Raw genomic sequence first — 27,578 nt, 5'->3', positions numbered from 1 at the left:
AGCACCTACATGTATGGGATACTTTGTTATATCATCAACTCCATTCTGATTTCTGATCGGCAGCTGGGTCCTCCAGGGGTGTCGAGCCTGGACCCACACGAGGAACAAACTGTGCTTTGCGCTGCTCGGGATGAGTGGTGGAGGCAAAGCGGTCGACAGATGGTGAAGTGGTTGGTTGATCCGAGAGACGCTCTGTGTCCTCATGACTGAGGCTTGGAGCCATAAACCCGGATGCTGCCGTCGCCTCCAGCTCCTTTTTGGCTTTTTCAAAGGCATATGCATACGTACGAGCGTACTTACCACCAAACTCATACGCATTCACACCGCAGAACAAGAGTACCTGCGACTGCTTTGAGAGGGGTCCAAGGCGGAAAGCTGCAAGCGTGTTGTGTCTGTCCTGTGCGCTTCGCAGTGCACCATGGGCCACTCGCAAAGCATCCTCCACCGATGTAGTGTTGGTGCCATTACAGTTTGCAGTGTCAAATACAACCGACTCTGCGGCTCCCGTCCCGTTAACAACACATCTTGCAGAGAGCCCCGAACCCCTTTCGTCCACGAACTTCCCCTCTGCTGTTAGCACCGTGCAGAGCTCCACGCCATAACGCACGGCAGCGGGATACATCTGTGGTGTCAGTCCATTTGTACTTCCAGTGACAACATCCTTCACATCGAGCATTTCATTGGGGAACCACCACTCACGTTCATGCTGCATTGCGTGATCCAATACACTACGGCGGGCGGTAGCCCACTCCGACTCGTCAGCACCCGGGTGATGAACAACCCAATGCGCGCGACAGAGGGGCTCAATAGCGCGCTGTGCCTCAGTAAGACCCGCCTGCGCGTGGCTCTGGTGGAAAGCCTCCCCACGCAGAAGTTGCAGAAAATAATCCATGTACACATCACCATCCGTTGTTACAGCCTGTCCTGCCTCAAACTCACAGCGCAGTGGAACGTCCAAACCGGCATCGCGAAGAAACGCACAAAATGGTGTAAAGTCGGCGGCGGGGATATGCGTCACACCAGCTGCCTCAGCTGTCGCATCTTTCACACGAAAGAATTGAGCTATAAGTTGTGGTAGAGCGTCGAAAACCTGAAACGACTCTGAATATCCCACGCTGCAGTACGCCGGGTGGAGATTGGGGTTCGCCTCCAAATCAAATGCACGCACCAGCGCGCGGTATTCGCCTTGGGCAAGTAACTCCCCATTCGCGTCCCTGTATGGGAGATACAACTCAACTGATTCCTCCTTGTTAAGTAGAACTCGATCATCAAGCAAAACCGCAAATTCCCACTCTGAATCCTCTAGAGGCTTATTGGTTTCCTCCTTCATATTGGTGGTCTCAGTGACGGTCGAGGTTTCGGTGGGAAACGCCACTCTCTCTTCAATGCGACTGTAGAGAGAAGTCGCGTATTGGTGGAGGTGCGCCAAAGACGGAACAGTCCGTGCGACCTCTTCAACTTGCTTTTTCTTCGCCTCTACAATTTCATTCCTCTGTTTCCTCTCCTGTGCGGTGACGCGACACCAGAGCGAGACCTCAAGAAACCCACGGCGCTTAAGCTCTTGAATTTCCCGCAGACGTTTAGCCGTCAGCGATGACCCGCTAACAGCGGATGCTGCATCGCTCTCCATTGCCTTGAGCTTTTCCACGTTAGGTGCTGACCACTTATACAACACGACACGTTTTGCACCAAGTGGCCACATATTCACCTTCTCACCTTCCACTGGCTTCTCATCAGGATCAGCTCCTGATTCCAAAAGTGCAGAAACAGGGTTTGCTACAATAACCCGCTCCACCGGAACAGCCAAACGCTGAAATTCCATGTGAAGATCGCGCGTGGCTGCCCGACGTCGTTCCCCAAAGGGTTGTGCAGCGGCTGTGACAACAGCGTGAATTAAATCCTCCGCTCGTGCAAGGTTGGCTGCACTGCGCAGCAGGGGACGTTGAGTTGTGTACGCAGTCTCCACTCCGTAGTTAGAGCAGAGAGTGATCAACGACCGACGATATTTGTACGGAGATGCGTAGTCCAGTGAGTTGCTCAGGGGTTTCGTTGCATAATAAAGTGTGGCGGTTGCAGCGATGTCCTTCAACGACCCAGCGTGGAAAAAGAGCAACTGTCGACGGGACGTAGTCGTGTGTTGCGTTATGGTTGATGACCCAAACTTGGCGTAGTTCAGCTGGCACCACACTTCGTTAAAGTGCGGGCGAAGTACCCCAGCTCCCAAATCTAACGTACCGCGGGCAATAGATTCCACCACTGCTTGTATCACCTCCTCGTACGAGGTTGTGTCATACAGTTTCTTCCTAGCCGCGACTTGAATGGCACGCACGCGAGCACTAGTATAGATGTGTTCCGTTTCCAACTCCTCGCAACGCATCGTATGCAACCACAGCTCCAGAGTAGTGAAATGGAGCTCATCAATGGGTGAGTTCATAAGTTTCATGATGGCATCATGCTCACGCTGCCATTCTTCCAACTCTGTATCGTCGACATCGTCCTCCATCATGGGATCAAATTCGCCATCCTCCACCTGCATCTGCTGGCGCTTTACTTCCTTCATGCAGTACGCCTCCCTTTCCTCTTCGGTAAGGGAGGTCCACACGCGACCCTTCAACCACCGTTCGTGTCGCTTCACTAATATCTTCCCCACATCCGCTAAGACAGGTTTAACCTTCTGCAACAATTTCCCAGGAACCTCCTGGTACTTTTTCACGTCTTCAGAGAGAACATCCTTGAAGAAGGCCTGCGCTTTGTGGGAGATGCTAATAAACTTCTCTGCCCATTGCTTCCGGCGTTCTCCCTCATAGTGCCACACACTCGGTGAGGGGAGAGGAATTTGCGTTTGGGTTTGTTGCTGAAAGGCGTCAAAGAAGGCGAGATACGCCTCCGGCGAAGCTCGTTTCAAGGCCGCCTCAAACTGCTGCATGTTTGACACTTTTTCCTTCAGGAATTTCTCGGACAAGTAGGCGCACTCCCGAAAAAAAGTATCCTGTGACCATCGCGTCTCCGGTCGGTCCGATTCATCATCAAACACCTCCGGTGAATTGATGAGCCCCACATAATTCGCGACGGTGCGGCGGCTTAACCGCAGTCGACTGGCATACCGTCGCTCGAAGTAAGTCGCCCACACCGCCGCGCTTTCCTTAGCGTGCACTGGAGAGCCAAAAACAAGGTTAGTACCCATGTAATCCTCCACATACGCAAAAGGAGAGCTCGAGTTGGGCAGAAGCGACTCCTTCTCCCGCTGCTGATTTCGAAACTTCCCGCCAAGCATGGTGGGAACCGCTGTATGGAGGACGGGATCATTTCCGAAGCGTATCCACGCGGTGACGGCACTACCAACATCTGAGATGGGGCCCACCTCCGCCCACAAGGCGCGTCGCTCATCCTCGTCTCGAAGGGGAGCGACGTTATCGACAGCCGGATCAGACTTCCATATGGGGGTGTAGCGACGTGTTTGTTGCTTCAATGGGCCCATCTTTCCGCATGGGGAACATTGTATAAACCCAGCAAGCCTTCGGACCCGAAACATGCACGCGGGTGAGGCGCGACAGTTAATTACGATAGTGACAAAAACAGGCGAGGACGGAAAATCGGCCAACACAGCGAGGCGCGGTCTGTTCACTGGGATATACTAAGTATTGTCAAAAGTGAAACAAAAGTTGCTGTTTTTTTTTTTTGAGTGCAGGAGGGAAAACGTATGCGCGCAGGTATGTATATAAAAACATACATATATGTTTTGTGAGTAATTGCTTAAAGGTGACGTACTCCTGATCATGCGGAAGCGAGGCGAAGTGCTCTCATTACCAAACAACGGGAGTAAAAGTAAAACCGCGTAAGTAAATGAGGAGAAGACAAAACCCACCTAATACGTTTTCCTCTGTTTTCCTTCTTGTTCTTTTATTCATTCATTTATTTATTTCATCCCTTTTTTTTTTCCTTCCCCCCTTTCATTCTTCCTTCCTTCCTCAAATGTCTCAGTGCACTTGGCGTATTCCTCATAAACTCTGTATGTGTGCTGTTCAAAAAGAGGGAAAAAACGAACAAGAAAAAGAGACACATTTGATAAAGGTGATGACTAGTAAAGGAAACTGAGGGGCAGACAACCTTCTTGCTCCCCTTTCCATCCTAAAAAGAAAAAAAAAGAAAAAAAGAGGGATCCCTTACGCGGACACAATGAAAAAAGTGAGGAATACTGGACGAACGAAACAAACAAACAGAAAAAGAAAACAAACACGCAAAAACATGTATGAAAGGCATGCCCTGCTCTTTTTTCCCCTCTTTGTTTCACCTTTCTCCCATCATCAATTCTCTCCTTTCCCATAATAGTAGTACCCGCCATATCGTCCCACAGAATTTGAAAAAAAAACTCCCCAGAGATTTCACAACTCACACCCGCTCGATACATAAATATGTAATTTTTTTTTATGCTACCACAACGTGCTTCACGTTAGTTTCACCTTGTCCTGTATGTGCCCATTATTACTTTCACGTGCACCCACTCAAATTACTTTCTAAAAAAAAAAAAAAGAAACATAAAAATCGCTTGCCCATTACCCGCCACCCCCATGGAAAAAGCACCGCAAGGGGGTAGAAAAAGAAAAAAAATGAAAAGCAAGGAAAAGGAAAAAAGGAAAAAAGGGGAGAGAGATATAGGAGAATAGACATATCTTCTAAGCAAAGATATATTATGATACGGAGTTTATTATTTGCCGTTCATTTCATTTCATTTCATTTTGCTTTGCTTTGCTTTGCTTTGCCTGACTGCCATATCCCACTCAACTCAAGTTTGACCTCACTGATGCATTTTGTCTCATTTTCCCCATTCCCTTTTCAAACCTTCCTTTTCCTTTCTCTTCTCAGCAGGAAAAAAACTTCACAAAATAAACGATTGCAGAGACACACAAAACCCAACACACACTTCATACCATTATCCTCCCCCTTATTCCCCTCATTCTGTCTCTCTTCTTATTTTTTGTTTCTCGTTTCGCCCGCCTTCACACGCACACACACACACACACACACATATATATATATATATATATATATGTGCGCAAACCTCCTTCACACCTTCACCTCCATCACCTTCACCTAAGCGTTTCAGAGTCCCTCAAAAAAAAAAAAAAAGATTTTATACGAAGTGATAACAAAAACAATAAGTAAAAAAAAAAGAACAAAAAAAATGGTGTGCTGTATGTATGCCCTTATTTTTTTCCTCATCCCATGAATTCATGCATTCATTTTCTTTCACTACTTTCATCATCTTGTCTAGTTTGCCCATTGGGTAGCGCATATCCAATTCTTTATTCTCACGTGCCCCCGCGTTGCTGTTTGTCTTCACCTTTTCGCCTCCACTTTTCATCTTGACTTTCATTTATTATTCGTCTTTAATCTCTTATATAAATATAAATAAATAAATATATATATATATATATATGTGTCTCCACACTCCTCACTTACCCCCGCCCAACCTGCACTATTTTTTGTTTCCTTTTCCTTGCTTCATAATCACACCTCAAACGCTATCCAATAAAGAAAACAATTACGTGGTCAACTTCAGCTGTCTGAGCGCCCGCAGCAGTCAACGATTGACACGATAATATAGTAAAGTGAAGTGAAGTGAAGAAACGGAAATAAAGGCAGCAATGTGTGACGGGGAAAAACAAAGAGAGAAGTAAAGGAGATGGAAAAAAAAAATGGAATGAACCGAGTAGTTTCCTCAGTACTTCACATTTCCCCTCCATCATGCTTATGGAGAAATACAGAGAGGGTTAGGGGGAAATGACGTGTGAACTTTCAATATTTTGAGGCACAAGTGGCGGAGAGACGTGTGTAACCCATAACCCCATACAATCCCACTTTAAAACACGAGCAAACATACACACACACATAAAAAAAAGAGTGAGTGTCATCTCAATTCATCCTTCTCCCCCTCCCATTTTGCCAGTGAAGGGGAGGGATTGATCCATCCTTATCCGCTGTGATGCTTCAGCACACAAAACAACTGTTCATGATCTTCCCATTGCACCATCGTGTTTCTCTTGTGCCTCCTACATAATGAGCCTCTTTAATTATTTTTTTTTTGCTCTTTCTTTTTATTTAATAGTTTTCCCAATAACTGATTTCCTCCACCAGTATACCTTTTGTTTTCTCCTCGTCGTCTTTACAACACCCGTCACAAACGTTAAATTAAATAAATATTCATTTTAATATATAATTATAGTTTTTTTTTTAAAAAAGTGAAAACAGAAAGTAACAAATTAACCAAACAATCCACAGATTCGAATGGATGAGGGGCATCAGTGCAAACTAAACAACAACAACAGCAGCACGCACCCTGTGAAGGATAAATGAACGTAAAGATGAGCAAGAGTAAGAATGCTGAAAAGAGTGGCTAACGGCGCGAAAACTAAAAGGAAAGAAATAGACAGAGGGTACGAGGAATTACTAACAGATCGAACATGGAAAGGGAGAAAAGAAAATTGAGTAAATTACGAAATGGGAACAAGCGTCTCCTTCCCTCAGTCTCTCACGGAATACACACTAACGCCGGTACCACCCGCGCCAAACATAACCCGACCATCAAAGTTTGTGCGCAGTTGGGTGTACGACACATTCGGCACAATGTCATGAAACTTTAGCGTCTCTAGCGATAGTAAGTTGAGACTCCGCGCAGTCGAGACCACCATAAATCCACCACTTGCAGGGGCAACATCCAGGATGGGTGAATGCAGCTGCATTTCATGCACTGGCGCACACAACTGCCGAATGTCCCACATGAGGAGATTTCCGTCTAGGGAAGCCGTAAGCAGCACTTTGCGATGCGGGAAAATTGACGTAACGGTATCAGTGTGGGCATTCTCTAGACGGTGAAGCGGTATCTCGGCATGTGGAGCTGTTGCAGATCCTAGAGAAAAGACGGATCGAGTCGAATTACTCCGAATGTCCCACATTTTCACCACACAGTCGCGGGATCCAGTGAACAGCGTATGACCGCTCTCATCGCCAACACGAAGCACAGTAATGTAGTCCTCGTGAGCTCCTTCAAAAACACCTAGAGGTTGAGGCGCGCAACCGTTGAGTAAAACTAGATTGTGCTGTATACCCGCTTCCGATGATCGCTCGGATGGGTAGCTCTCTGCAGTGCACACCACCATATTTGGTAGCGCAACCGCCGCAGTCAGTGCGGTATTCTCTCTCCGCATTGTGGTGTCGCCACTCATCCACACCCCAGTTCCCTCATTACAAGTGAGAAAGCGAAGAAGAGGTGCCCTCACCCGACTTGGTGAAGCTTGTCGCCTCTTCTCCCAGTTGTGGCCACTGATACCGCTCCCACTCGCCTTCATCATGGCCTGTTGACTGGCTAAAGAAATCGGCATGCCGGCAACTACCATGTAGCTACCATTCGGCGGAGCCTCCAATGCTACAGGCACATAGTTCTGTGGTAGGTCTATGCTTGTCGCTGGGCGGACCTCTTTACTCACGGCGTTGGGGCTCCCCCAAATAACAACCGACCCGTCGCATGTGGCAGAAGCAAGCTCGTCGCGTTGGCCAATATATGCCATAGAGGTTACCTGACATTGCTGCGGCTGCGACGCTATGATCCTCTCCAGCACCAGTGATGCTTCCCTTTCCGATCCGCCCCACCTTAGCAGTCGGGCAATTGCTACACGGTCGTATTCATACTCCGTATCGTTAATAGCTCGCACTAACGGCTCAAGGTTCTGCACAGCCCGTGCAAAAACGGCATCACCGCGACTACGGTCAGCCAACTTCCCTAAGACGGCAATTGCTGCTCGCCGCGTGTTTGTATCACTCAGTAACGTCTCCAGTGTCCGCGATACACCCCGGAGAACAACAAGGTTCAACTGAACCATTTCCGCTAGCATCTCTGAGCAGACGGGCATTGGTGGCGGGTCCCGTTCCGTGGTTAGTGTATTGAGGAGCTCTTGGAGCACGGCGTCACGCACCTGAGACCTGAAAGGCTGGTCGAGCTTGGCAACAATAGACAAATGTTCCGGTGTTGTGATACATTTTGCAACACATTCAATGGCGCTAGGAAGGGTTGTAGGCCTAGCTAACATCGAGCTCACGTTTTTGGCCGACTCCACTGGTTTGCTAGGATTGATAATGCCTTTCCAATCCACAGCGTGACGCCCTTGCGAAATACCCTCCAACAACTGCAGCGTCCTACGAAGCTTCTCCAACTGGCCTTCATCAAACGCGTCCACCTCCTCCGTGACAGTCATATGCAGCGTTGTATTTGCTTCAACACCGCCGTTATGACTAGCTCCCACGTTGCTAACCAACGGAGGAAGTGGCTCCGAGTGAAGCGAAAACACAGGTTGCTGCATGTGTTGCAGTTGATCTATAGCACCACCATTGAAGGGGGTGCTACCACTAAAAGAAGAGCGAAATGGGTCAATCATCTAGGTCACTTTCCTACTTGACCCTCTGTATGAAATCACTCTTCTTAACTTCAACCAATAATTTTCTTTCCTCCTCCACTATCCGGGAAGTCGCCTCCTCCCCTCAGATAAGATCGCAAACCCTAGAGTAGGATTTTGCCTCAAGAAACGAAGAAGTAACTCTTAGCAGCTCCTACCCCCTTCCCCAAACGATCAACACCCTCGAACACAAAAACAAAGATATATATATATATATATATGTATGTTGCTCCTGAGTTCACCTCCTGAAATCCCCAACTTCCCTTTCGCCCAAACACGTTTTCTTGGTCCCTCCTACAACTCTACCTTTCCACCTTACACTGTTTCCTGTTTCTTTCCTTTTGCTTAATCCTGTCGTGTTTCAATCCTCTTCACTAAACTTCGGTCAGCCGGTAGGTTAAAGTAGTGTTGTGAAATAGAGGAAGAAGAGGAAAGAGAGAAATGAAAAGGGATCATACACGATGCAAAATACAATAACGGCACAAACACCACCGTCATATCGTGATAACGTAAATGAAAAGAAAAGATATTAGTATCCGTATGAACTATCAATGAAAACACACATGTATATCAGCATGGCAATGACCAACCCAATGTAACACTCAACATCCACACCTGGCGTAAAGTGCAAAAACAAGGAGTTACACTACGGTAAGAGCTGTGAATTAAAGGAAAGGAGTAAGTGAGGTACCATAAAACAGCAACCACAACTGGAAAATAAAAATCGGCCACGGTGCCACCACCCCTAACCCAAACAAATTCCTATCCCTTACTTCTTTCTGCCACCACCCTTGCTCGCTTCCTTATCCCGTACCTTTTTAAACACAACCAACTGGTCCCACTTATAATCGTCAATTGCTAACGGATTGAGCACACGGCCTTCCGCAGCCATGCGATCTGCAGCCAACCAAGCCTCTTCCATCACCATCTGAATGAGGTCTTGCGAACTTGCACCCTCCAACACAGGTGGAACATATGACGTCCCATCCAGCCATGTCACTTCAATACGAGGTGTAATGTGATCAATGGCATAAAAGAGAAACACTTTATCCTTTGGGAATGGAGAGCGAGCACTTATAGCACGGCGGTAGAAATCCAACACAGCTTTCTGTATGGTGTGACCATAACCAAACAACAGAGGGGATACAGTAATGGTCACCTTTTCCATATGCATAAGAAACAGGTAGCGATGCATTGTACGTGGTGCGACTACTGCAAGCGGCCGCTTGGCACCAATATGTTCTGGTGTATGCTCGGCGTACTGAACCTCTCGTTCCCACATGCTTGATGAGCTGAGAGGCGTATGCCACGACTTGAAGAGCCACACCGGCTTGGACCCTTCCGCCACGTATTGCACCCGCGGTAGCGGTTTCTGTAACATCTTACCACGCTTCACTGTAAGGTATTCAAATTCTCTTCCACCACGCCCGTAGTCCGTCGGGCACTTTGCATGAGCATAATGTTGATGGTACATGGAACGGGTATCGCCTTCTCCCCAGAGACACACAGTGCTTTTGTTATATGTGTATTTGTTGTGATTACCACGCCACATTGCGTAATACGGTAGAGGGTAAACAAGACCCTTGAGATTACCTACGTGTGGGCGAAGACGTGGCTTACGGGACAAGGCCAGTTGCGCAGGCAGAAGCCCAACCGTCCGCAATGACTCCACACTGTAGTGCTTAGGTGGGTTTAACATGATCCCCACCCTCCACTACTCTTTCGTATCTAACCTCTCCACAATTGTGCCTCTCAAGTTATTCAACGCTATCCACTTCTTTCGTCACGTTTCCCTCTTTCCCTACCCCCTCTTTTACCACGAGTGCTTCCGCCGACAGAATATAGAAAGCACCACAATGTACGGCAGGGATTTGCAGGAGAAATGATAAGATCACAGCACTGCTGCGGAGGGAGGTTGAGTAGCCATTGAAAACATAGAAGTCACAAAAGTAAGAAAAAAAAAGATAATGGTGAAGGCCAAGGGATAGAAAAAGAATAATAATAATAAGAATAGTTTCATTACCAACAGTAAACACAACTGCGGAGACACCTAACAATGGCAACCAAAATATTAATTAAAGATGCTTTACGGCCACATTAGTGTAACAAAAAAGGAAGAGAGAATTAAAAAAAAATATAAGGTATTTAAAAAAATGGTCTTCAAAAACAACACAACAACAACAGATCACATCAGTAGATCCACAGCAACACCAACCGAACATTTACCCAACTGCGGCATATGCGCTCAATCGGAAACAAATAACGCGGCGGCACGAATCTTGCGAACAAACCGTGTCACCTGAGGCGCCACCAACCGCTCATATTCACTGTTGGATGATAATCGTTATTCCTCCTTCCGAGCACGACGAACTCTCGTAGTGACTGACTCACCGGGCATCAGCCCAGAATCATTGCCAATTCCACTGTTGCTCGTGGCAACTGATCCAGCAGATAACTTACCGCGTAAAAACAGCACTAAAGCTGCGAAGAATATTGCCAACATGGCCACGGCTACAAGCACGTACATCATGTGATAACTCCAAAAACCAATGAAATTCAGCTAACTCAATGGGAACAATTCAACAGTGACAAAAAGACAACAGAAGTGAACAAAAAAATATGATTTAAATGGGTTACAATAAACAAAGCAGATAAAACACAAGCATGCAAAAATACACACGTGTACGAAAGCGGTAGTTGGTCAAATCATCCTTACAAGCATCATTTATTATATTCATATCGACTCTCATTCCTCTACATCATGCTACATGACCGGGGTACGGTACCTAAGAAACCTCTAGTGATAATGAGACACCTTGTATTATGCACCACATGTATATAGAGCGATAACAAAAAAATAAGTGCGTACACGCTTATAATTGTAGCGATACGTGTTTTTTAAAAATCGTAGAAGCCAGAACACATAAATATATGTATATATGTATATAAACGAATGAACAAAAAAGTAAAGAAGTGCAGAAGCATGAGAAGAGGGTGGAAAGGGTGGGTAACGAACACGTCGTGCGTGTAACACCACTTACCCCAACCACGACACTTTCTTCAATACATTTGCCTCGCTAAACAAAGGGAAAACATGAGAAACATACATTTGTTCATATTAACCTCACGCGGTGCCCAAATTAACCTAGTGTGTAAAAGGTAAGAAGTGGAAAAGCGTGGCGAACAAAAAAAGCAGTTGGATAACAATATAAAGGTGCCCCAAAACCAACATGTATATGCATGTATTGCAAAGAAATTGGTGCTTAAAGGAGGGTGAATAACACCAAGAGTGTAAATAAGATCAGTCCATGGAGGAATACATGTGTGTGATCAAGTACGGTAAAAATATCAACGCACTTTATTTAAACACCTTAAAGCGTTCTTCATCCGGCATGTACGTCTTCTCGCCACACTTTTCCAGTGGCTTTCCAAATGGCATTTGTGCATGCATCTCCCATGTTGCCGGAAGCTTCCACTCCGCCGTCACCGCCTCACCGATCAGTGATGTGTAGTGCTGCAGAGACGCACCGATGCCTTTTTCCGCAAGTGCCGTCCACACGGCGAATTGAGCCATACCTGATGATTCAGTTGACCACACTGGGAAACCTTCTGCGTATGCGGGGTACGACTTGACAAGCCCTTCAACAACACTTTTATCCTCAAAAAACAATATGGTACCGGCAGCGGGGGCGAAGCACCCATCAATCTTTTTGGCGGCCTCATTGTAGGAATCGGGTTTCACTGTCGCCTTTAGCTTATCCTTCGTTAGGTTCCATAGCTTTGTGTGTTGCTCTCCAAAGAGGATCACAGCACGTGAGGATTGGGAATTGAAGGCTGATGGGCATTCACGCATCACCTTCTTCACCAGACACGCAACCTCGTCCTCAGAGATTGGGAGTTCCTTGCTTAGCTGATATACAGACCGGCGCATGGTGAAAACGTTTGTAAGATATATTAATATTCCTGTTTGGTTAGTCTTTGTTGCTTAAAATGACACTGGGGCAAGAGAGAAGGATAAAGATAAGGGAAGAGTTTGGGTGCTAGTACAAAAACACAGAACGTATTTGACAAAGCGGCAGTGAACCGGTATGCATACACATGTTCTCCTTCGTGATGTGACCCTTCTGTGAAATGTGGAAGAGATCTGAGAAAATTGTAGATCATGCATAGGACTTGAATGAGGGAGCAATTGTCTACAATATAAATAAAGAAATCGTAATGATTCGTTGTTTCCTCAAAATGAAGGGGTGTCGAAAGACTAATGAGAATAGCAAGATTGAGTGACTTTTTTTCCTTGGTGAAGACAGGTTTGTAACACGCAAAAAGCAAGCAAGTGTTTACGAGAAGTATTTTATTATAAACTTTTTGATCTCTACCCTTACTTCTTGTAGGAGCAGCCATGTCAGTAGATAATTTAATAATTAACAACTGTGATCTAAGAGAGTGGCAAAGTCACGGACTACTTCAGGGTTTTACCCTACAGGACGCATTCTTTCACTGGGAGCAGCAGGGTGACGAAGACATGCACATATTTTTATGTAACACACACACTCATAAGTCTCCTCGGTGCAGAGGCTCTGTATTGTAACAACAAAACAAAACAAAAGAGAAAGCAATATTAATGCCAACAATCCTTTCAAAATGAGAAACATGCGGTGCAAGTTACCTTGCTCCATTGTGGCCACACACAATTTTCGCCACGACAAGTGAGGGAAGGGAAAAACCTGCGGCTGAAAGTCGGTGGCGGTGATGCTGTACATCAGGGTGTTAAAAGAGGTCTAGTATTCTCTTCTCCCTTGAACTGAGGCTCTTGCCCCCTTTCCGTTTATTTTCCCTCTCATATTCCGTTCTTTTTTTAAAAGGAAAAGGTAGAAAACATGCTTGGGCCTTTAACATCTCCGCAACTGCCATTTTCCTAAAGTGAGTGGTGACGTCGGTAAGTTTATCCGTTATTGCCTCCCTCGCATATCCATGATTCGTAGAAAAGAGAATATCCTCACCTGATGGAGATGATGTCGTCCCTTTTGTTCACATGCGCTTACCACGTCCAGAAATATGGTTCTTGGGGCAATGCCTCAGATGGGCAGTGGAGTTTACGAGGAGTAATAAGAGGGACGATTGCCACGCATGTGAAACGTCCCCCCACCAACCACATTCCTAACAATCGGAACAACCACCGTTCATACAGAATGTTTTTCGCTGAGGGGATACATAATTAATTCTCGGATTCGCTGGTTTCACTTTCCCAAGCTAAATCCCTGCTATCAATGTCATCCGTGGTCTCGACGTGGCCAGTGCCAGTAAATAGCTGAATTTTCATATGTTTTAGCGCCTTCATCGCTGCCTCCTCCAAAGCACAAACCCCGCTTGCAGCAAACCTTCTTTGCTCAATTTTTTCGTCCCTCCGCATATACACATAAATTTTAGCTCTAGTCTCGTCCCCTGAGCGATTGATGTGAATTTCTGGCGCAGGCAAACGACGACGACGGAGAAAATCCCGCAGGACAGAAGAGGGAGTGTGGGGCCCCCAGTCCTTCCTATCATAAGTTTCTATTGCAGTTGGATTCCGAGAAAAAAGCTTCCGAAGCTCCGACGTAGAGAGGGATCCCTCCTCACATACCAAAATTCCGTTGGACAGCATCTTCATCGTTGAAATGCTGCGGGCCCTTTCACCATCTTCACCAATGAGTATCCCCCTCTTGTCTAGTTCCTCACAGAGTTGATATTCGGCATACTGCCGCGCTTTCACACGGCCGCCCGACGCTTTTACAGAAATGGTCTTCCCCTCGTACGGTTTAGGAATCACAATTTTTTCAGGACTAGAGTTATTTGGTATCGTAACAGTGAGCTCTACAATAAACGGGTGCGTGTGGCTTCCAAAATCCGTACGGCAGTCCGTCTCCTTCCTCTCAATCGGTGCATTGTGGCGGCGCTCAAACCGACGTAACCAAAACTTCGGAGATTCCTCCCAAACTCTGGGGGCCCGCCGAGTCCCCACCTCAATCGCATCACGGACAACGTTCACAAGAAAATCCTGGAGACGCACCGCCTTCATCGCCACAGCCGCAACTTTAATCTCCCGACGGGCATGCTCAAAAACGATAAAGAGTGCATTCCTCCGCCTGGCCCTCCCACGACTTTGTATGAAACTACGAAGTGAAACACAAGAGTCATATCTAATAACAAGGTTGCACTGGGCGATGTCTAGTCCCTCTTCAGCTAGGGACGTCGCCACCAAAAGCCTTGTATTGCCCTTCCGGAATTCATCTATAACATCCCTCTGTTGGGCATCGGTCATACCCTTTTCTTCCCCATCAACTAGCGTTTTCCCCTTCCCTACGAGCGCTCGGGGCTTATACAATGAGCTCAGCGTGGGAATCTTCTCAATAGCTTCAGTAATACGGAACACGGAAGCACGAGTATCGCAGAAAATGATGCCAGCCACTTCTCCATTATTAGCTTCCACATGCTTGCCAATCCAACTGAGCAACTGCAATAAAAACTGGACCCTTGAAGATACCTCAAATGGGTCAAAACCCACTGAGGAATCGTCCTGCCCTGGATCTCTTTCCGGATACTTGTGCCTGCTTTCCCGTAGCAACTTCATCAGACCCTCAAGAATCGGTACAACAAGCTCCGCCGATTCTGGACTTTCTTGCAACGACTTAAACAATTTATCATCCATGACGGTTTTGTATGCACTACCGAGCGAGACCTCGTTTAGTTTAACGAAAGCTTGGGACACACAAAGTAAGAACGTAGCAATACTGTACGCAAACCTATCAACCTCGCCGCTTGTCCCACTGCACGCTTTTACTTTTATCTCATTACACCTATTAATGTAACCATCAGAAGCCACCGGACAAGCAAACCCCGCCCTTAAATGTGCATTTTTCTTTACTTGGAGATTATCCTGTAGGGCCACTGCGGCTCTCTGCAAATAAAACAGAAATGCTTCTTCGGGAGGCGAGAGGTAATACTCCACTCCTACAGTTAACGGTAAAGGCACTTCTTGAAGCAGATTGTCCATCTTCTCCGTCACATTCACGATGCGACAGCGCGTCACGTCGATGAGTTTGTTCAGCGAGTCCGACCTGGTGAAGGACAAAACGGGTGAAGCAGTAAGACCAAGAAGGAGGGGAAGAGTTGGTTCGCTGACGCCATCATTGGAGGCACACCTTTGCGGCTCTCGGGGACATATTCTATGTATATACTCGAAAATTTTTTTTAGACAGCCACCAGTAGCGTTATGAACTTCGTCGATGACCACCAGGCACGTGTCCTCCGTGATTGCTTTGGGGGAACCGATAATCCACTCGTGAAATATGGAATCGGTGATAACAACGCCATCGTATCCTTCATCCATCAACACACTCCAGCTCTTTACGGATTTCTTACCGCCACGAACCGTCGCCACCCGAGACCCTTTCCCCAAAACGCTTTCAAGCACTTTTGCCTGTTGTGCCACCAATGGAACACGATTCACGACGAAGACTATCCGTTTCTCGTGTTTACGTCGCATATAGTGTGCGATCGCCGCAGCAACCACTGTCTTACCCCCACCAGTTGGAAGGTAAATAATAGAGTCTCCACGTATCGCCTTCTCAAACAGCTCCTGCTGGTACGGACGAAGTTCCGGGACGGTGTTGGTTCTTCCATCGGTGGTGACTGAAGTAAGGGAGACGGGCATGGCGCAAACTTGTGATCACTTCCCTTCTTATTTTCCGCGAACCTGCGCACACAGCGGGTACCTCGTCAGTTGTTTGCTGTTGTTGTTTTTGTGTGTGTGTGTGGGGGGGGGGGGTACTGCCTGCAGGGAAACAAACAAATACCCAGTAGCTGATTCAAACCGAACCGCCGCTAAGTAATCTTTCAAGTAATTCAACTCTCAAAAAAAAAAAAAAAGTCCTGAACAGGGCAAGCAACTGGATTCAACGAGTTAAGAGCGAGAAAACGTATGAGATTTGATGCGAAATAAGGAAAATAAGTGCGCACAAGCAAACGAATTATTACATGAACTGTACAGTTACTCATTCAAAGTCGCGGAAGACGTCGACTTGTACCATCAAGCAAGGTAGACCCTAACACAGGAGCAAAGGGAGAAAGTGAACTATTCAACGGCTCGCGCAAAGAAACATTTGAGGCCAGATGATGAGGTAAGGGAAGTTCAAGCCCTCTACCACCCCTAAAAACAAATATGTTGAACAAAATTGGAAAGAACGGTGCGCAATGCAACACTTTTCTTCACCTGAGCTGTTGCATGCAATAAACGAACCTCTGAATGGTATTTCTCCGGGGTTCCAAGAAAAGGGGCGTGGACCGCATAAAAAAGGAAGTACACATTCTACTCATCTTCCCAAACTCATCGGGCGATAACTTCCCCGATCCGTCAATATCAAATATCTCAACAATCTCCTCCGCATCACTTTTAGTCAAGTGTTTCAGATGGTCGCAGCTCTGCAACACTCGGTGGAACTCGACATAATCAAGTTCACGATCCCTACCTGAGTGAGACGTGGTGAGCCCTGCTGCCGTATCCGTAAGTACCGATACAATAGGAGTCATACTGTCGTCACGATGACAAAGACAGGATGCATGGTCATTCCGCCCTTCCGGGTCTCTGGCATTTAAGGCGAGATTCATCCCACGCACAATACTCTCCGTCTCGCAGAGCACATCAAAAACCTTCATGTACAGGTCCCAGCTAACAAATTTATCTTTTAAACAGTTTAAGCGACTGCTGACGTAACGACTTTCTTCGTCGCTATGCCCCTCCTCACATTGAGTTGAGCAGTACCTGTCTGGAAATAATATCTTTTGAAGCTGGTGAAGTTTTATTCTACCGGTGTTTTGTGTGTCATACAGCTGAAACTCAACCCTCCTTACCATCCACTGGATTCTTCTAACCACTGTCCAAAAGTCGTCGAACGAAATTCGTGCATCTTCATCCACGCCGAAAAAGAGCTTAACGAGATTTGATGAGAGAAACTCACTACTGGTCAAACCCCCATCGCGTCTCCCACCTCCATGTGAGTGCACATCACTCTCATGACCCGTCCTCTCAACGATCTGAACAGTTGGATCGACCATGAGTGTATTTATTATGCGTCTAAATCCATCCCTCGAGAGGGAATCCTCTTCCGTCACGTCAAAAGCACCAAACGCTATCTTCAAATGTCTTTGGCATGCCGACAGAAGTGTGATGAGCACACAAAACTCATCATACGTAACCGTCCCACTTGCATTCGTATCTACGAGTTTGAAGAGGCTACAAAGGTCCTCTCGTCCTTCAGTTGGAGCACCACACAGACGGCTGTGGAGACGTTGCCTGTCCTCTTCATCCAAGAGGCAGACACACGCCACAAAGTCAAGAAAACGCAGCACTTGGACCCCTGCAGCACCGGGTGTTGAGTACTGGTTGAAACGCTGCCAAACGCTTCCTGCACTTCCGAGCCGGCGGCGGATACATCCGCCACTGCCACCATCCTCAGCGGAGGCCTCTCCACTAGAGCGCAACAGCGCCCACCATGAGGCGCTGTTTATAAATCTATCGACAGAAAAGTAGCCCACAGCGGCGAAGAAGGCTCCTGTCGCAGCAAACCTGATGCCCGCCATGAAGAGGTGCGGCCGCGCCAGCCGACACGAGGTGGCGGTTAGGCGTTAAACAAAAAAGTCGACGTACAGCTACACGCTTAACTGCTGCATGTAAGTCCATCGCATACGAAGGAAAGACAGAAGAGAAGAAAAAAAGAAAAAGTCCACATATTCATCTCGATTCTCTTCCACATTCTGTCAGTTTCAAGACCTTAACGACAAATTTCATTGGCAAGCCTCCAAACCTGTCACCCTCACTGCACGTTGGCAGAAGCCTGTGGCGCACCAAACCGACTTGAGAAGCGCAAAAGAAACTCATCAAGTGTCGTTGAAACCGCGCACATTGATTCCACCTCGGCAGGAGATATCATGAGACCTGAAACGTCTTCGCCTTCCCGACCCTTTCGACTGTCGTTGAGCGCTGCAACAACATCACGCACGCGCGCCACATCGTAAGCACTGAGCTTTGGGGGTGCTGAGGTGTTTACGCTGTCTGCCTCCCCTCTCTCAAACGTTCGAATTGCACGAAGTGGCTGGCTGACTCCCCCGCCGGCGTTATCATTACCATCACTACTCTCATCTGTCCCGCTTTCGCCGCTCTCACGGAGCACAGCGCCAAAGTGTAGACCGAGCATATCCAAAAGAGCTGGCAGTTGCAAGTAATCCATACGCAACTTCGTGCCGAACCGACCTGGTCGCACCAGCGCAGGGTCAAGTCTTTCTGGGAAATTTGTGATCATCACGACGATACGCCCTGGTGTGTCCACGGCGCCGTCCAGTACGTTCAACAAACCGGATAAGTTGAGCTCATCCGATGGCCGAAGCCACTTTAACAGTGATGTTCCATTCTCGGCGCCGCCCCTCGTTGTCCCTCCTTTTCCTGTATATCGTTTTCCGAACGTAGCTTTCAACAACTGGTTTACAAGATCCACTGGGTTTTCCGGTTCAGGGGCTAACCCACCGTACTCACCCTCCTCTTCATCCACCTCGGAATCGAGAACCGGCGATTCAACACCCACAAAGTCATCAGCAACAGAACCGTCCGATACCAACGTGGCGTGGTGCCGCCTACAAATGGTCCGTCCAGAACGCACACGAGCACGCACAAGTGGGGAAGAGGCATCCACGTCATCAAGGAGGAAAATGACATCCTCGACAGCCAAAGAAGTAGGGTCAGACTCGCCGATGCAACGAAACGTGGGATTTAAGAAAACGTCATAGAGCGAGTGATTCGACTTCAAGAAGGGAAGATGAATAGATACAACATGACGACGCGTATATTCGGCAAGGGCTCCCACAAACGACGTTTTGCCAGTACCAGGTGGTCCATAGAGTAGAAACCCCAACTTCTGAGGAAACCCCTCTGTCGAAAATCTTCCCCCTTTCCCCATGAAGTCGTCAAGCAACTTAAGGACGCGTGATTTCTCAGGAAAAAAAAGAGTATCAAACGTTTTTCCACAACCAAGGGGGTACCGTTTGAATAACAGGCCGCCTTCGTCACGACACGAAGAAGGTGCCTGAAGCTCAAGAAATACTTTTCCTTCGTTCATTACATCAGGCAAATTCATTATGTAATAATCTAAGGCGGTTTCAACAAATTTGTCAATCCTAGTTGCCGCATCTGTGGCACCTTTCGCCCGTAGCACAATAGTCCGAACAACACACTCAGAGCCATCCACTGTCTCCCGTTTCCTCTCATACGTCAGCTCCACACCATCATTTCCCACAGGCAACCAACATCCATCCGTGGGGACCCTAATAATAAAAAAACGGCGAAGTTGCTTTTGACACCTCCAGTTCACACTTTCCCACCGCCCAGCGTCATCAGAATCATCATCATCCACACGAAAAGGAGAATCATAACTCTCCTCATACGCACTACGCATCGGATCAATTAGCAAGATAACAGACGTCATGTTACGCCAACACGATGAACCAACAGGTGACACAAGGAACTTCGCGTACATATAATAAAATATAGCATTCTGTAGCAAAGCATTACGATCACAAACAGCTACCACAACATGTGTAGACAAATAAACAGATATACGGCGTTCCACAAAAACAGAGCCACCACTCGAAAAATAAAAATTAACAACTCTACAGACTTCGGAAAGCACGACGCCAGCAGCAGAAAAAAAAACTAAAACAAACATTAATAATATTTCATTGTAAAATGATAAGGCACCAAAATATTGAAAAGCATTATATAACACCATTGAAAAATTGCTAAAAAAATTTAAAACTAATAAAAAAGATGTAAGCATGACCTAAAAAATAAGAAAAAAAGGAAAAGATAATAAAAAATATATTTGTCCGCACACGGCAAGTCCGCACCACCTCACACAAATGGAGGCACACATTGTCGATAAATACAACCGAGCCACACAACAATTATTGAGAAAATGGTGAATGTGATTTGTGGACAAAAGTGCCAACAACACATACAAACAAGAAAAAAAAAGAAAAAAAAAGGGAGTGAAGTAAACAGTTTGCGGGCTCACTCGCAACAATCCCGTAAGGAATGCAGTGAGGGATCCGCATAGGCATCTAACTATTTCCAGGTCGCGGGATATTCACCAGACCGACTGTGAGTTACTCTATCTAGACGCTTGGCGTCGCCTTCGCGTGCTTTCCGCTCTTCTGCTTCTTCGCCAGAGCTTTGTTGAGGCTCGGCATCACACCTCCGCGGGACATGGTCACGTTGCGCAGCAACGCACCAAGGTCGTCGTCGTGGCGTACAGCAAGGGTTACTGTGCGTGGCGTCAAGCGCTTCGTCTTCTTCGTCTGTTGGGAAGCAGCCTTCACGGATAGCTCCAGCAGTTCGGCAGTCAAGTACTCCAGCACAGCCGCCATGTACACAGCGCCAGAAGCACCGATGCGGCGGGCATACTGTCCGCGGCGCAGCAGCGTACCAACGCGACCCACAGGGAAGATCAACCCCGCCTTCACAGAGCGGCTGCTCCCGCCCTTCGACGCCTTCTTCACTGCCTGTTTGGGTGTTGCCATTGCTTCAAACGACGGATTGCACGAAAGATTGGATGAATAGAAAACTAGGTGTAGCTTTGGATTTTGCTTTACACAAGGGGTACAGAATTGTGAGAGGAGCGAGAGGTTAAGGAGAAAGAAAGAAAGCAAACAGAGATAATGAAGAGGGGAAACCCGTATAGGTTCATGTGGCTAAAGGAAGCACAGACACGTGCACATGCACAACAACCACATTGTGTGTGCACACGGCAAGTCCGCACCACCTCACACAAATGGAAGCACACATTGTCGATAAATACAACCGAGCCACACAACAATTATTGAGAAAATGGTGAATGTGATTTGTGGACAAAAGTGCCAACAACACATACAAACAAGAAAAAAAAAGGGAGTGAAGTAAACAGTTTGCGGGCTCACTCGCAACAATCCCGTAAGGAATGCAGTGAGGGATCCGCATAGGCATCTAACTATTTCCAGGTCGCGGGATATTCACCAGACCGACTGTGAGTTACTCTATCTAGACGCTTGGCGTCGCCTTCGCGTGCTTTCCGCTCTTCTGCTTCTTCGCCAGAGCTTTGTTGAGGCTCGGCATCACACCTCCGCGGGACATGGTCACGTTGCGCAGCAACGCACCAAGGTCGTCGTCGTGGCGTACAGCAAGGGTTACTGTGCGTGGCGTCAAGCGCTTCGTCTTCTTCGTCTGTTGGGAAGCAGCCTTCACGGATAGCTCCAGCAGTTCGGCAGTCAAGTACTCCAGCACAGCCGCCATGTACACAGCGCCAGAAGCACCGATGCGGCGGGCATACTGTCCGCGGCGCAGCAGCGTACCAACGCGACCCACAGGGAAGATCAACCCCGCCTTCACAGAGCGGCTGCTCCCGCCCTTCGACGCCTTCTTCACTGCCTGTTTGGGTGTTGCCATTGCTTCAAACGACGGATTGCACGAAAGATTGGATGAATAGAAAACTAGGTGTAGCTTTGGATTTTGCTTTACACAAGGGGTACAGAATTGTGAGAGGAGCGAGAGGTTAAGGAGAAAGAAAGAAAGCAAACAGAGATAATGAAGAGGGGAAACCCGTATAGGTTCATGTGGCTAAAGGAAGCACAGACACGTGCACATGCACAACAACCACATTGTGTGTGCACACGGCAAGTCCGCACCACCTCACACAAATGGAAGCACACATTGTCGATAAATACAACCGAGCCACACAACAATTATTGAGAAAATGGTGAATGTGATTTGTGGACAAAAGTGCCAACAACACATACAAACAAGAAAAAAAAAGAAAAAAAAAGGGAGTGAAGTAAACAGTTTGCGGGCTCACTCGCAACAATCCCGTAAGGAATGCAGTGAGGGATCCGCATAGGCATCTAACTATTTCCAGGTCGCGGGATATTCACCAGACCGACTGTGAGTTACTCTATCTAGACGCTTGGCGTCGCCTTCGCGTGCTTTCCGCTCTTCTGCTTCTTCGCCAGAGCTTTGTTGAGGCTCGGCATCACACCTCCGCGGGACATGGTCACGTTGCGCAGCAACGCACCAAGGTCGTCGTCGTGGCGTACAGCAAGGGTTACTGTGCGTGGCGTCAAGCGCTTCGTCTTCTTCGTCTGTTGGGAAGCAGCCTTCACGGATAGCTCCAGCAGTTCGGCAGTCAAGTACTCCAGCACAGCCGCCATGTACACAGCGCCAGAAGCACCGATGCGGCGGGCATACTGTCCGCGGCGCAGCAGCGTACCAACGCGACCCACAGGGAAGATCAACCCCGCCTTCACAGAGCGGCTGCTCCCGCCCTTCGACGCCTTCTTCACTGCCTGTTTGGGTGTTGCCATTGCTTCAAACGACGGATTGCACGAAAGATTGGATGAATAGAAAACTAGGTGTAGCTTTGGATTTTGCTTTACACAAGGGGTACAGAATTGTGAGAGGAGCGAGAGGTTAAGGAGAAAGAAAGAAAGCAAACAGAGATAATGAAGAGGGGAAACCCGTATAGGTTCATGTGGCTAAAGGAAGCACAGACACGTGCACATGCACAACAACCACATTGTGTGTGCACACGGCAAGTCCGCACCACCTCACACAAATGGAGGCACACATTGTCGATAAATACAACCGAGCCACACAACAATTATTGAGAAAATGGTGAATGTGATTTGTGGACAAAAGTGCCAACAACACATACAAACAAGAAAAAAAAAGAAAAAAAAAGGGAGTGAAGTAAACAGTTTGCGGGCTCACTCGCAACAATCCCGTAAGGAATGCAGTGAGGGATCCGCATAGGCATCTAACTATTTCCAGGTCGCGGGATATTCACCAGACCGACTGTGAGTTACTCTATCTAGACGCTTGGCGTCGCCTTCGCGTGCTTTCCGCTCTTCTGCTTCTTCGCCAGAGCTTTGTTGAGGCTCGGCATCACACCTCCGCGGGACATGGTCACGTTGCGCAGCAACGCACCAAGGTCGTCGTCGTGGCGTACAGCAAGGGTTACTGTGCGTGGCGTCAAGCGCTTCGTCTTCTTCGTCTGTTGGGAAGCAGCCTTCACGGATAGCTCCAGCAGTTCGGCAGTCAAGTACTCCAGCACAGCCGCCATGTACACAGCGCCAGAAGCACCGATGCGGCGGGCATACTGTCCGCGGCGCAGCAGCGTACCAACGCGACCCACAGGGAAGATCAACCCCGCCTTCACAGAGCGGCTGCTCCCGCCCTTCGACGCCTTCTTCACTGCCTGTTTGGGTGTTGCCATTGCTTCAAACGACGGATTGCACGAAAGATTGGATGAATAGAAAACTAGGTGTAGCTTTGGATTTTGCTTTACACAAGGGGTACAGAATTGTGAGAGGAGCGAGAGGTTAAGGAGAAAGAAAGAAAGCAAACAGAGATAATGAAGAGGGGAAACCCGTATAGGTTCATGTGGCTAAAGGAAGCACAGACACGTGCACATGCACAACAACCACATTGTGTGTGCACACGGCAAGTCCGCACCACCTCACACAAATGGAGGCACACATTGTCGATAAATACAACCGAGCCACACAACAATTATTGAGAAAATGGTGAATGTGATTTGTGGACAAAAGTGCCAACAACACATACAAACAAGAAAAAAAAAGAAAAAAAAAGGGAGTGAAGTAAACAGTTTGCGGGCTCACTCGCAACAATCCCGTAAGGAATGCAGTGAGGGATCCGCATAGGCATCTAACTATTTCCAGGTCGCGGGATATTCACCAGACCGACTGTGAGTTACTCTATCTAGACGCTTGGCGTCGCCTTCGCGTGCTTTCCGCTCTTCTGCTTCTTCGCCAGAGCTTTGTTGAGGCTCGGCATCACACCTCCGCGGGACATGGTCACGTTGCGCAGCAACGCACCAAGGTCGTCGTCGTGGCGTACAGCAAGGGTTACTGTGCGTGGCGTCAAGCGCTTCGTCTTCTTCGTCTGTTGGGCAGCAGCCTTCACGGATAGCTCCAGCAGTTCGGCAGTCAAGTACTCCAGCACAGCCGCCATGTACACAGCGCCAGAAGCACCGATGCGGCGGGCATACTGTCCGCGGCGCAGCAGCGTACCAACGCGACCCACAGGGAAGATCAACCCCGCCTTCACAGAGCGGCTGCTCCCGCCCTTCGACGCCTTCTTCACTGCCTGTTTGGGTGTTGCCATTGCTTCAAACGACGGATTGCACGAAAGATTGGATGAATAGAAAACTAGGTGTAGCTTTGGATTTTGCTTTACACAAGGGGTACAGAATTGTGAGAGGAGCGAGAGGTTAAGGAGAAAGAAAGAAAGCAAACAGAGATAATGAAGAAAGGGAATCTTGACTTATTTTTAATTTTTTTTGTAATTACTTTTGTTTCTTTTTTTTTTCTAGAGTAGTAATTTGTACATTTCTGATTTATTTTCCCTTCTTTTTGATGGTTGATTAATGCTTGGTGGTGGTGTCGTATCTTCTTCGAGCGTATTTGATGCTCTTTTTGTCGTTGTCTGTTGTAAGTGGTTTACCGTTTATTGTTTCGAATCTTCTTCTTTCTTCGATGTATTGAGATGTAGATGGCGCTGTTTGTGTTATTGGCATTGTGTTGTGGTAATCAGTTAGCTCGAAACGTAGCTTCGGCGCTGTCATTTTGCTAGTGTCGAATGTTGTACTTTTTTGTATCCAGCTAAGGTTTTCATATTTTTTATTTTTGGCAGCATTGTAATCCATCGCCTTTTCTGTCGTATCTTTTTCGACGTTTCCACATTTTTCTTTTGGGGGTATAGAGTGCGTGCTTTCACCGTGTATTTCATCGTTTTGTGTGCCGTGGAATGAATGTTTTTGCATTTCTTCTGTGGTGTTCGTTTCTTTTTTTGGTGGTGGATGTTGTTGGGCTCTAGTGTGCCAAATATCCGGATGGTAGTGCTGCCGCTGTTTCCATGCTGAGACGGAGTGGTTGTTGTTGTGCGTCATGTTATGATGAGCGTATTCAAGTTGGCCCGCACCCCCTGTATGGTGGCTGCCGAAGTAAAATGCTTCGTTGGAAAATGAATTGTGCTTCCCCTTGTTATTGGACTCAACGAGTGATCTTACCACAACCTCGTCCTCGTGGGGAAGTCTACACCAGACGCCCATAACCGCCTCGTTTTTCTTGTTGTTGGCCTCCGAAGACTCATTCACGCCTGAAGGTTGCTTTTCCTTCGGGCCAGCGCGTGGCGTTACATTGCTTCTTCCAGCGGCCCTCTGTACCGTGATAGAGGGCAGCAGGGTTTGTCGCAGGTGTTCTGAAGACGGTAAAATAGGCGCTATCTCAGTTCGAATTGAATCCATGTGCATTCGGTTGTGGACTTTTAAGTTTGTTTCTCCGGTACACAGCCGTTTCATCCGCTTTGGAAGTTGCCCGGGCATGTACCGTTGTAGACTGGGATGCACATGGCCCCCAACAGGTGCCACATAAGTGGTGGCGGTTGCCACACCCGAGTCGCGCATCCTCTCAAACCCTTTAAATTGATTTTGTTGCGGTGGTCAGGACCACGGTCGCAGTGAGGAAATCTTAACGGAAGTGAAGAAGGGTCAAGTTAAAGAGGCGGCGACACGATAACATAGACATCGCAAGGGGGAAGCAAGAATATAAAAGGGAATAAAAAGAAATGTTTATTTGGCAGTACCAGCAGGAAGGTGGCAACTGACTGCTAGTAGTTATCCCGCTGTTTCCTTGTTCGGCCCATTTTCATCAGAATTGAAGGTAAAAAAAAAACAGTCCTGTAACACTGCCTCGTGCTGCTGCACGAAGTCCATTAACTCGCGCACCGCATGCAAAAGCCGTAGTGCGTTCTCGTTGTGGAGCAAATGGGCAATGCGTCGGCGCTCAATGCGTTCCATCGAACGCCGCATGTGCACTTCTCCACCTGAAAATAGACCCAGCTTCCAATTCGCTGTTCCCAGAGTAAGGTCGACATACAGCTGTCGGCAACCTGGAAAATCACGACTACGCAGGAGCTTTTGCAGCAGAAAGAGATTCTTCGCCATATCCACGGGAATCGCGCACGACTCCTCATCACTAACCCCTGAAACTCCTCCCCTCCACAGGCGACGCGTAAGAACTAACATGTCATGCAGCACCAGTGCCAGAAAGTCAAAGGCATCCTGCCGGACACGGGTTGCCTTCCGCCACGCTTCCAGCCCAAGGGCCACCTGCCTCCCATGCGTGTTTCGCACCGTATCAGGCAAAGCGTGATGTTGGAGCAAATAGACGTCATACGACCAACCGCCCTGGTGAGAGGGGTTTCCTGATAGGGAACCACAGAGAGCAGCTCGCCAATATAGGCATAGCGCAAGCCAGTAAGTTTGTAGCACTGCGATAAGTCCTTCAAGTTGTTCGGGGATGGACACGCACGCCTGCCGTTGACATGCCTCCACCTCTCCAAGTGCAAACAACAAGTTGTACTCCTCTTCCTGGTATGCCGCATCTGAAACAACTGAAGAAGTAGACACGCACTGCAGCCTCTGGACAAGGAAACGACAGAGTGGGAGAGGCAACGCACTCACACGAGACCCCAACAAGACAACGTCGTCGCCAGCGATGTCTTTGTCCCTTATCTCCAGACTGCCGAAAACGGCTGGTTCCACCAGCGCGCGAGACATCCTTTCAACACACCTTCCCAACGCCTTTTCAGACACCACACATCTTTTGAGAAATTCTTCCTCCGTGAGATGTCTTGGACGTGCGGCCGGAGTGATAGAAACCTCAGCTACGGCAGGGGTGGAGGTTGTTCCTCCCGCATTACCTTCCCGAACCAGTTGTTCTGTTAGCACATCACTAATCGGAGAGCGCTGCCGTTTACGACTTCGGTGGTTGGTACAAGCCTCTTGCACGGCTGCCGCGTAGACGGAATCTGAAAGATCTATTGAGTTCCCCGAGACCCCTAATCCGTCTGTTGTAGGGGCTGACGTTTTTTTCTTCAAGCGTCCCCGAAGGCCATCAAAACTCATTCACACGCCTAAAACCGTAAGTGGGCCGCTATTGCTATCCTGGCAGGTCTGACAAGTTGTTTTATTATCAAGAGCCCAGCTGTAGATTTCT

General features: G+C 47.8%; 17 protein-coding genes across 17 annotated transcripts; 2 read left to right on the top strand and 15 right to left on the bottom strand.

Annotated features, from left to right (window-relative positions):
- Nucleotides 1-34: 34 nt before the first annotated feature.
- TbgDal_VII3350 (hypothetical protein, conserved) lies at nt 35-3,532 on the bottom strand (the record flags this gene model as incomplete). Its single annotated transcript, XM_011776371.1, has 1 exon — nt 35-3,532. The coding sequence occupies one exon, from the start codon at nt 3,530-3,532 to the stop codon at nt 35-37; it is 3,498 nt and encodes a 1,165-aa protein (XP_011774673.1).
- Nucleotides 3,533-4,249: 717 nt separating this feature from the next.
- On the top strand, nt 4,250-4,594 carry TbgDal_VII3340 (hypothetical protein, unlikely; the record flags this gene model as incomplete). The annotated part of the gene is made up of 1 exon (XM_011776370.1): nt 4,250-4,594. One exon carries the CDS (start codon nt 4,250-4,252, stop codon nt 4,592-4,594), a length of 345 nt encoding a protein of 114 aa, XP_011774672.1.
- A 96-nt stretch (nt 4,595-4,690) lies between these two features.
- On the top strand, nt 4,691-5,095 carry TbgDal_VII3330 (hypothetical protein, unlikely; the record flags this gene model as incomplete). The annotated part of the gene is made up of 1 exon (XM_011776369.1): nt 4,691-5,095. The coding sequence occupies one exon, from the start codon at nt 4,691-4,693 to the stop codon at nt 5,093-5,095; it is 405 nt and encodes a 134-aa protein (XP_011774671.1).
- A 1,426-nt stretch (nt 5,096-6,521) lies between these two features.
- On the bottom strand, nt 6,522-8,429 carry TbgDal_VII3320 (hypothetical protein, conserved; the record flags this gene model as incomplete). Its single annotated transcript, XM_011776368.1, has 1 exon — nt 6,522-8,429. The coding sequence occupies one exon, from the start codon at nt 8,427-8,429 to the stop codon at nt 6,522-6,524; it is 1,908 nt and encodes a 635-aa protein (XP_011774670.1).
- A 787-nt stretch (nt 8,430-9,216) lies between these two features.
- TbgDal_VII3310 (hypothetical protein, conserved) lies at nt 9,217-10,146 on the bottom strand (the record flags this gene model as incomplete). The annotated part of the gene is made up of 1 exon (XM_011776367.1): nt 9,217-10,146. The coding sequence occupies one exon, from the start codon at nt 10,144-10,146 to the stop codon at nt 9,217-9,219; it is 930 nt and encodes a 309-aa protein (XP_011774669.1).
- Nucleotides 10,147-11,805: 1,659 nt separating this feature from the next.
- TbgDal_VII3300 (hypothetical protein, conserved) lies at nt 11,806-12,378 on the bottom strand (the record flags this gene model as incomplete). Its single annotated transcript, XM_011776366.1, has 1 exon — nt 11,806-12,378. The coding sequence occupies one exon, from the start codon at nt 12,376-12,378 to the stop codon at nt 11,806-11,808; it is 573 nt and encodes a 190-aa protein (XP_011774668.1).
- A 23-nt stretch (nt 12,379-12,401) lies between these two features.
- Nucleotides 12,402-12,848, bottom strand: TbgDal_VII3295 (hypothetical protein, unlikely; the record flags this gene model as incomplete). The annotated part of the gene is made up of 1 exon (XM_011776365.1): nt 12,402-12,848. One exon carries the CDS (start codon nt 12,846-12,848, stop codon nt 12,402-12,404), a length of 447 nt encoding a protein of 148 aa, XP_011774667.1.
- Nucleotides 12,849-13,662: 814 nt separating this feature from the next.
- Nucleotides 13,663-16,137, bottom strand: TbgDal_VII3290 (ATP-dependent DEAD/H RNA helicase, putative; the record flags this gene model as incomplete). Its single annotated transcript, XM_011776364.1, has 1 exon — nt 13,663-16,137. One exon carries the CDS (start codon nt 16,135-16,137, stop codon nt 13,663-13,665), a length of 2,475 nt encoding a protein of 824 aa, XP_011774666.1.
- Nucleotides 16,138-16,691: 554 nt separating this feature from the next.
- TbgDal_VII3280 (hypothetical protein, conserved) lies at nt 16,692-18,062 on the bottom strand (the record flags this gene model as incomplete). Its single annotated transcript, XM_011776363.1, has 1 exon — nt 16,692-18,062. The coding sequence occupies one exon, from the start codon at nt 18,060-18,062 to the stop codon at nt 16,692-16,694; it is 1,371 nt and encodes a 456-aa protein (XP_011774665.1).
- Nucleotides 18,063-18,295: 233 nt separating this feature from the next.
- Nucleotides 18,296-20,308, bottom strand: TbgDal_VII3270 (hypothetical protein, conserved; the record flags this gene model as incomplete). The annotated part of the gene is made up of 1 exon (XM_011776362.1): nt 18,296-20,308. The coding sequence occupies one exon, from the start codon at nt 20,306-20,308 to the stop codon at nt 18,296-18,298; it is 2,013 nt and encodes a 670-aa protein (XP_011774664.1).
- Nucleotides 20,309-20,645: 337 nt separating this feature from the next.
- On the bottom strand, nt 20,646-21,050 carry TbgDal_VII3260 (histone H2A, putative; the record flags this gene model as incomplete). The annotated part of the gene is made up of 1 exon (XM_011776361.1): nt 20,646-21,050. The coding sequence occupies one exon, from the start codon at nt 21,048-21,050 to the stop codon at nt 20,646-20,648; it is 405 nt and encodes a 134-aa protein (XP_011774663.1).
- A 496-nt stretch (nt 21,051-21,546) lies between these two features.
- On the bottom strand, nt 21,547-21,951 carry TbgDal_VII3250 (histone H2A, putative; the record flags this gene model as incomplete). Its single annotated transcript, XM_011776360.1, has 1 exon — nt 21,547-21,951. The coding sequence occupies one exon, from the start codon at nt 21,949-21,951 to the stop codon at nt 21,547-21,549; it is 405 nt and encodes a 134-aa protein (XP_011774662.1).
- Nucleotides 21,952-22,457: 506 nt separating this feature from the next.
- TbgDal_VII3240 (histone H2A, putative) lies at nt 22,458-22,862 on the bottom strand (the record flags this gene model as incomplete). Its single annotated transcript, XM_011776359.1, has 1 exon — nt 22,458-22,862. The coding sequence occupies one exon, from the start codon at nt 22,860-22,862 to the stop codon at nt 22,458-22,460; it is 405 nt and encodes a 134-aa protein (XP_011774661.1).
- Nucleotides 22,863-23,368: 506 nt separating this feature from the next.
- TbgDal_VII3230 (histone H2A, putative) lies at nt 23,369-23,773 on the bottom strand (the record flags this gene model as incomplete). Its single annotated transcript, XM_011776358.1, has 1 exon — nt 23,369-23,773. One exon carries the CDS (start codon nt 23,771-23,773, stop codon nt 23,369-23,371), a length of 405 nt encoding a protein of 134 aa, XP_011774660.1.
- Nucleotides 23,774-24,279: 506 nt separating this feature from the next.
- On the bottom strand, nt 24,280-24,684 carry TbgDal_VII3220 (histone H2A, putative; the record flags this gene model as incomplete). Its single annotated transcript, XM_011776357.1, has 1 exon — nt 24,280-24,684. One exon carries the CDS (start codon nt 24,682-24,684, stop codon nt 24,280-24,282), a length of 405 nt encoding a protein of 134 aa, XP_011774659.1.
- A 259-nt stretch (nt 24,685-24,943) lies between these two features.
- On the bottom strand, nt 24,944-25,984 carry TbgDal_VII3210 (hypothetical protein, conserved; the record flags this gene model as incomplete). Its single annotated transcript, XM_011776356.1, has 1 exon — nt 24,944-25,984. The coding sequence occupies one exon, from the start codon at nt 25,982-25,984 to the stop codon at nt 24,944-24,946; it is 1,041 nt and encodes a 346-aa protein (XP_011774658.1).
- A 210-nt stretch (nt 25,985-26,194) lies between these two features.
- On the bottom strand, nt 26,195-27,487 carry TbgDal_VII3200 (hypothetical protein, conserved; the record flags this gene model as incomplete). The annotated part of the gene is made up of 1 exon (XM_011776355.1): nt 26,195-27,487. One exon carries the CDS (start codon nt 27,485-27,487, stop codon nt 26,195-26,197), a length of 1,293 nt encoding a protein of 430 aa, XP_011774657.1.
- Nucleotides 27,488-27,578: the final 91 nt, after the last annotated feature.

The sequence above is a fragment of the Trypanosoma brucei genome, chromosome 7, assembly GCF_000210295.1.
Source record: "Trypanosoma brucei gambiense DAL972 chromosome 7, complete sequence".
Taxonomy (NCBI): Eukaryota; Euglenozoa; class Kinetoplastea; order Trypanosomatida; family Trypanosomatidae; genus Trypanosoma; species Trypanosoma brucei.
Note: the sequence above shows the minus strand (reverse complement) of the source record. Positions and strands in the feature narration are given on the sequence as shown.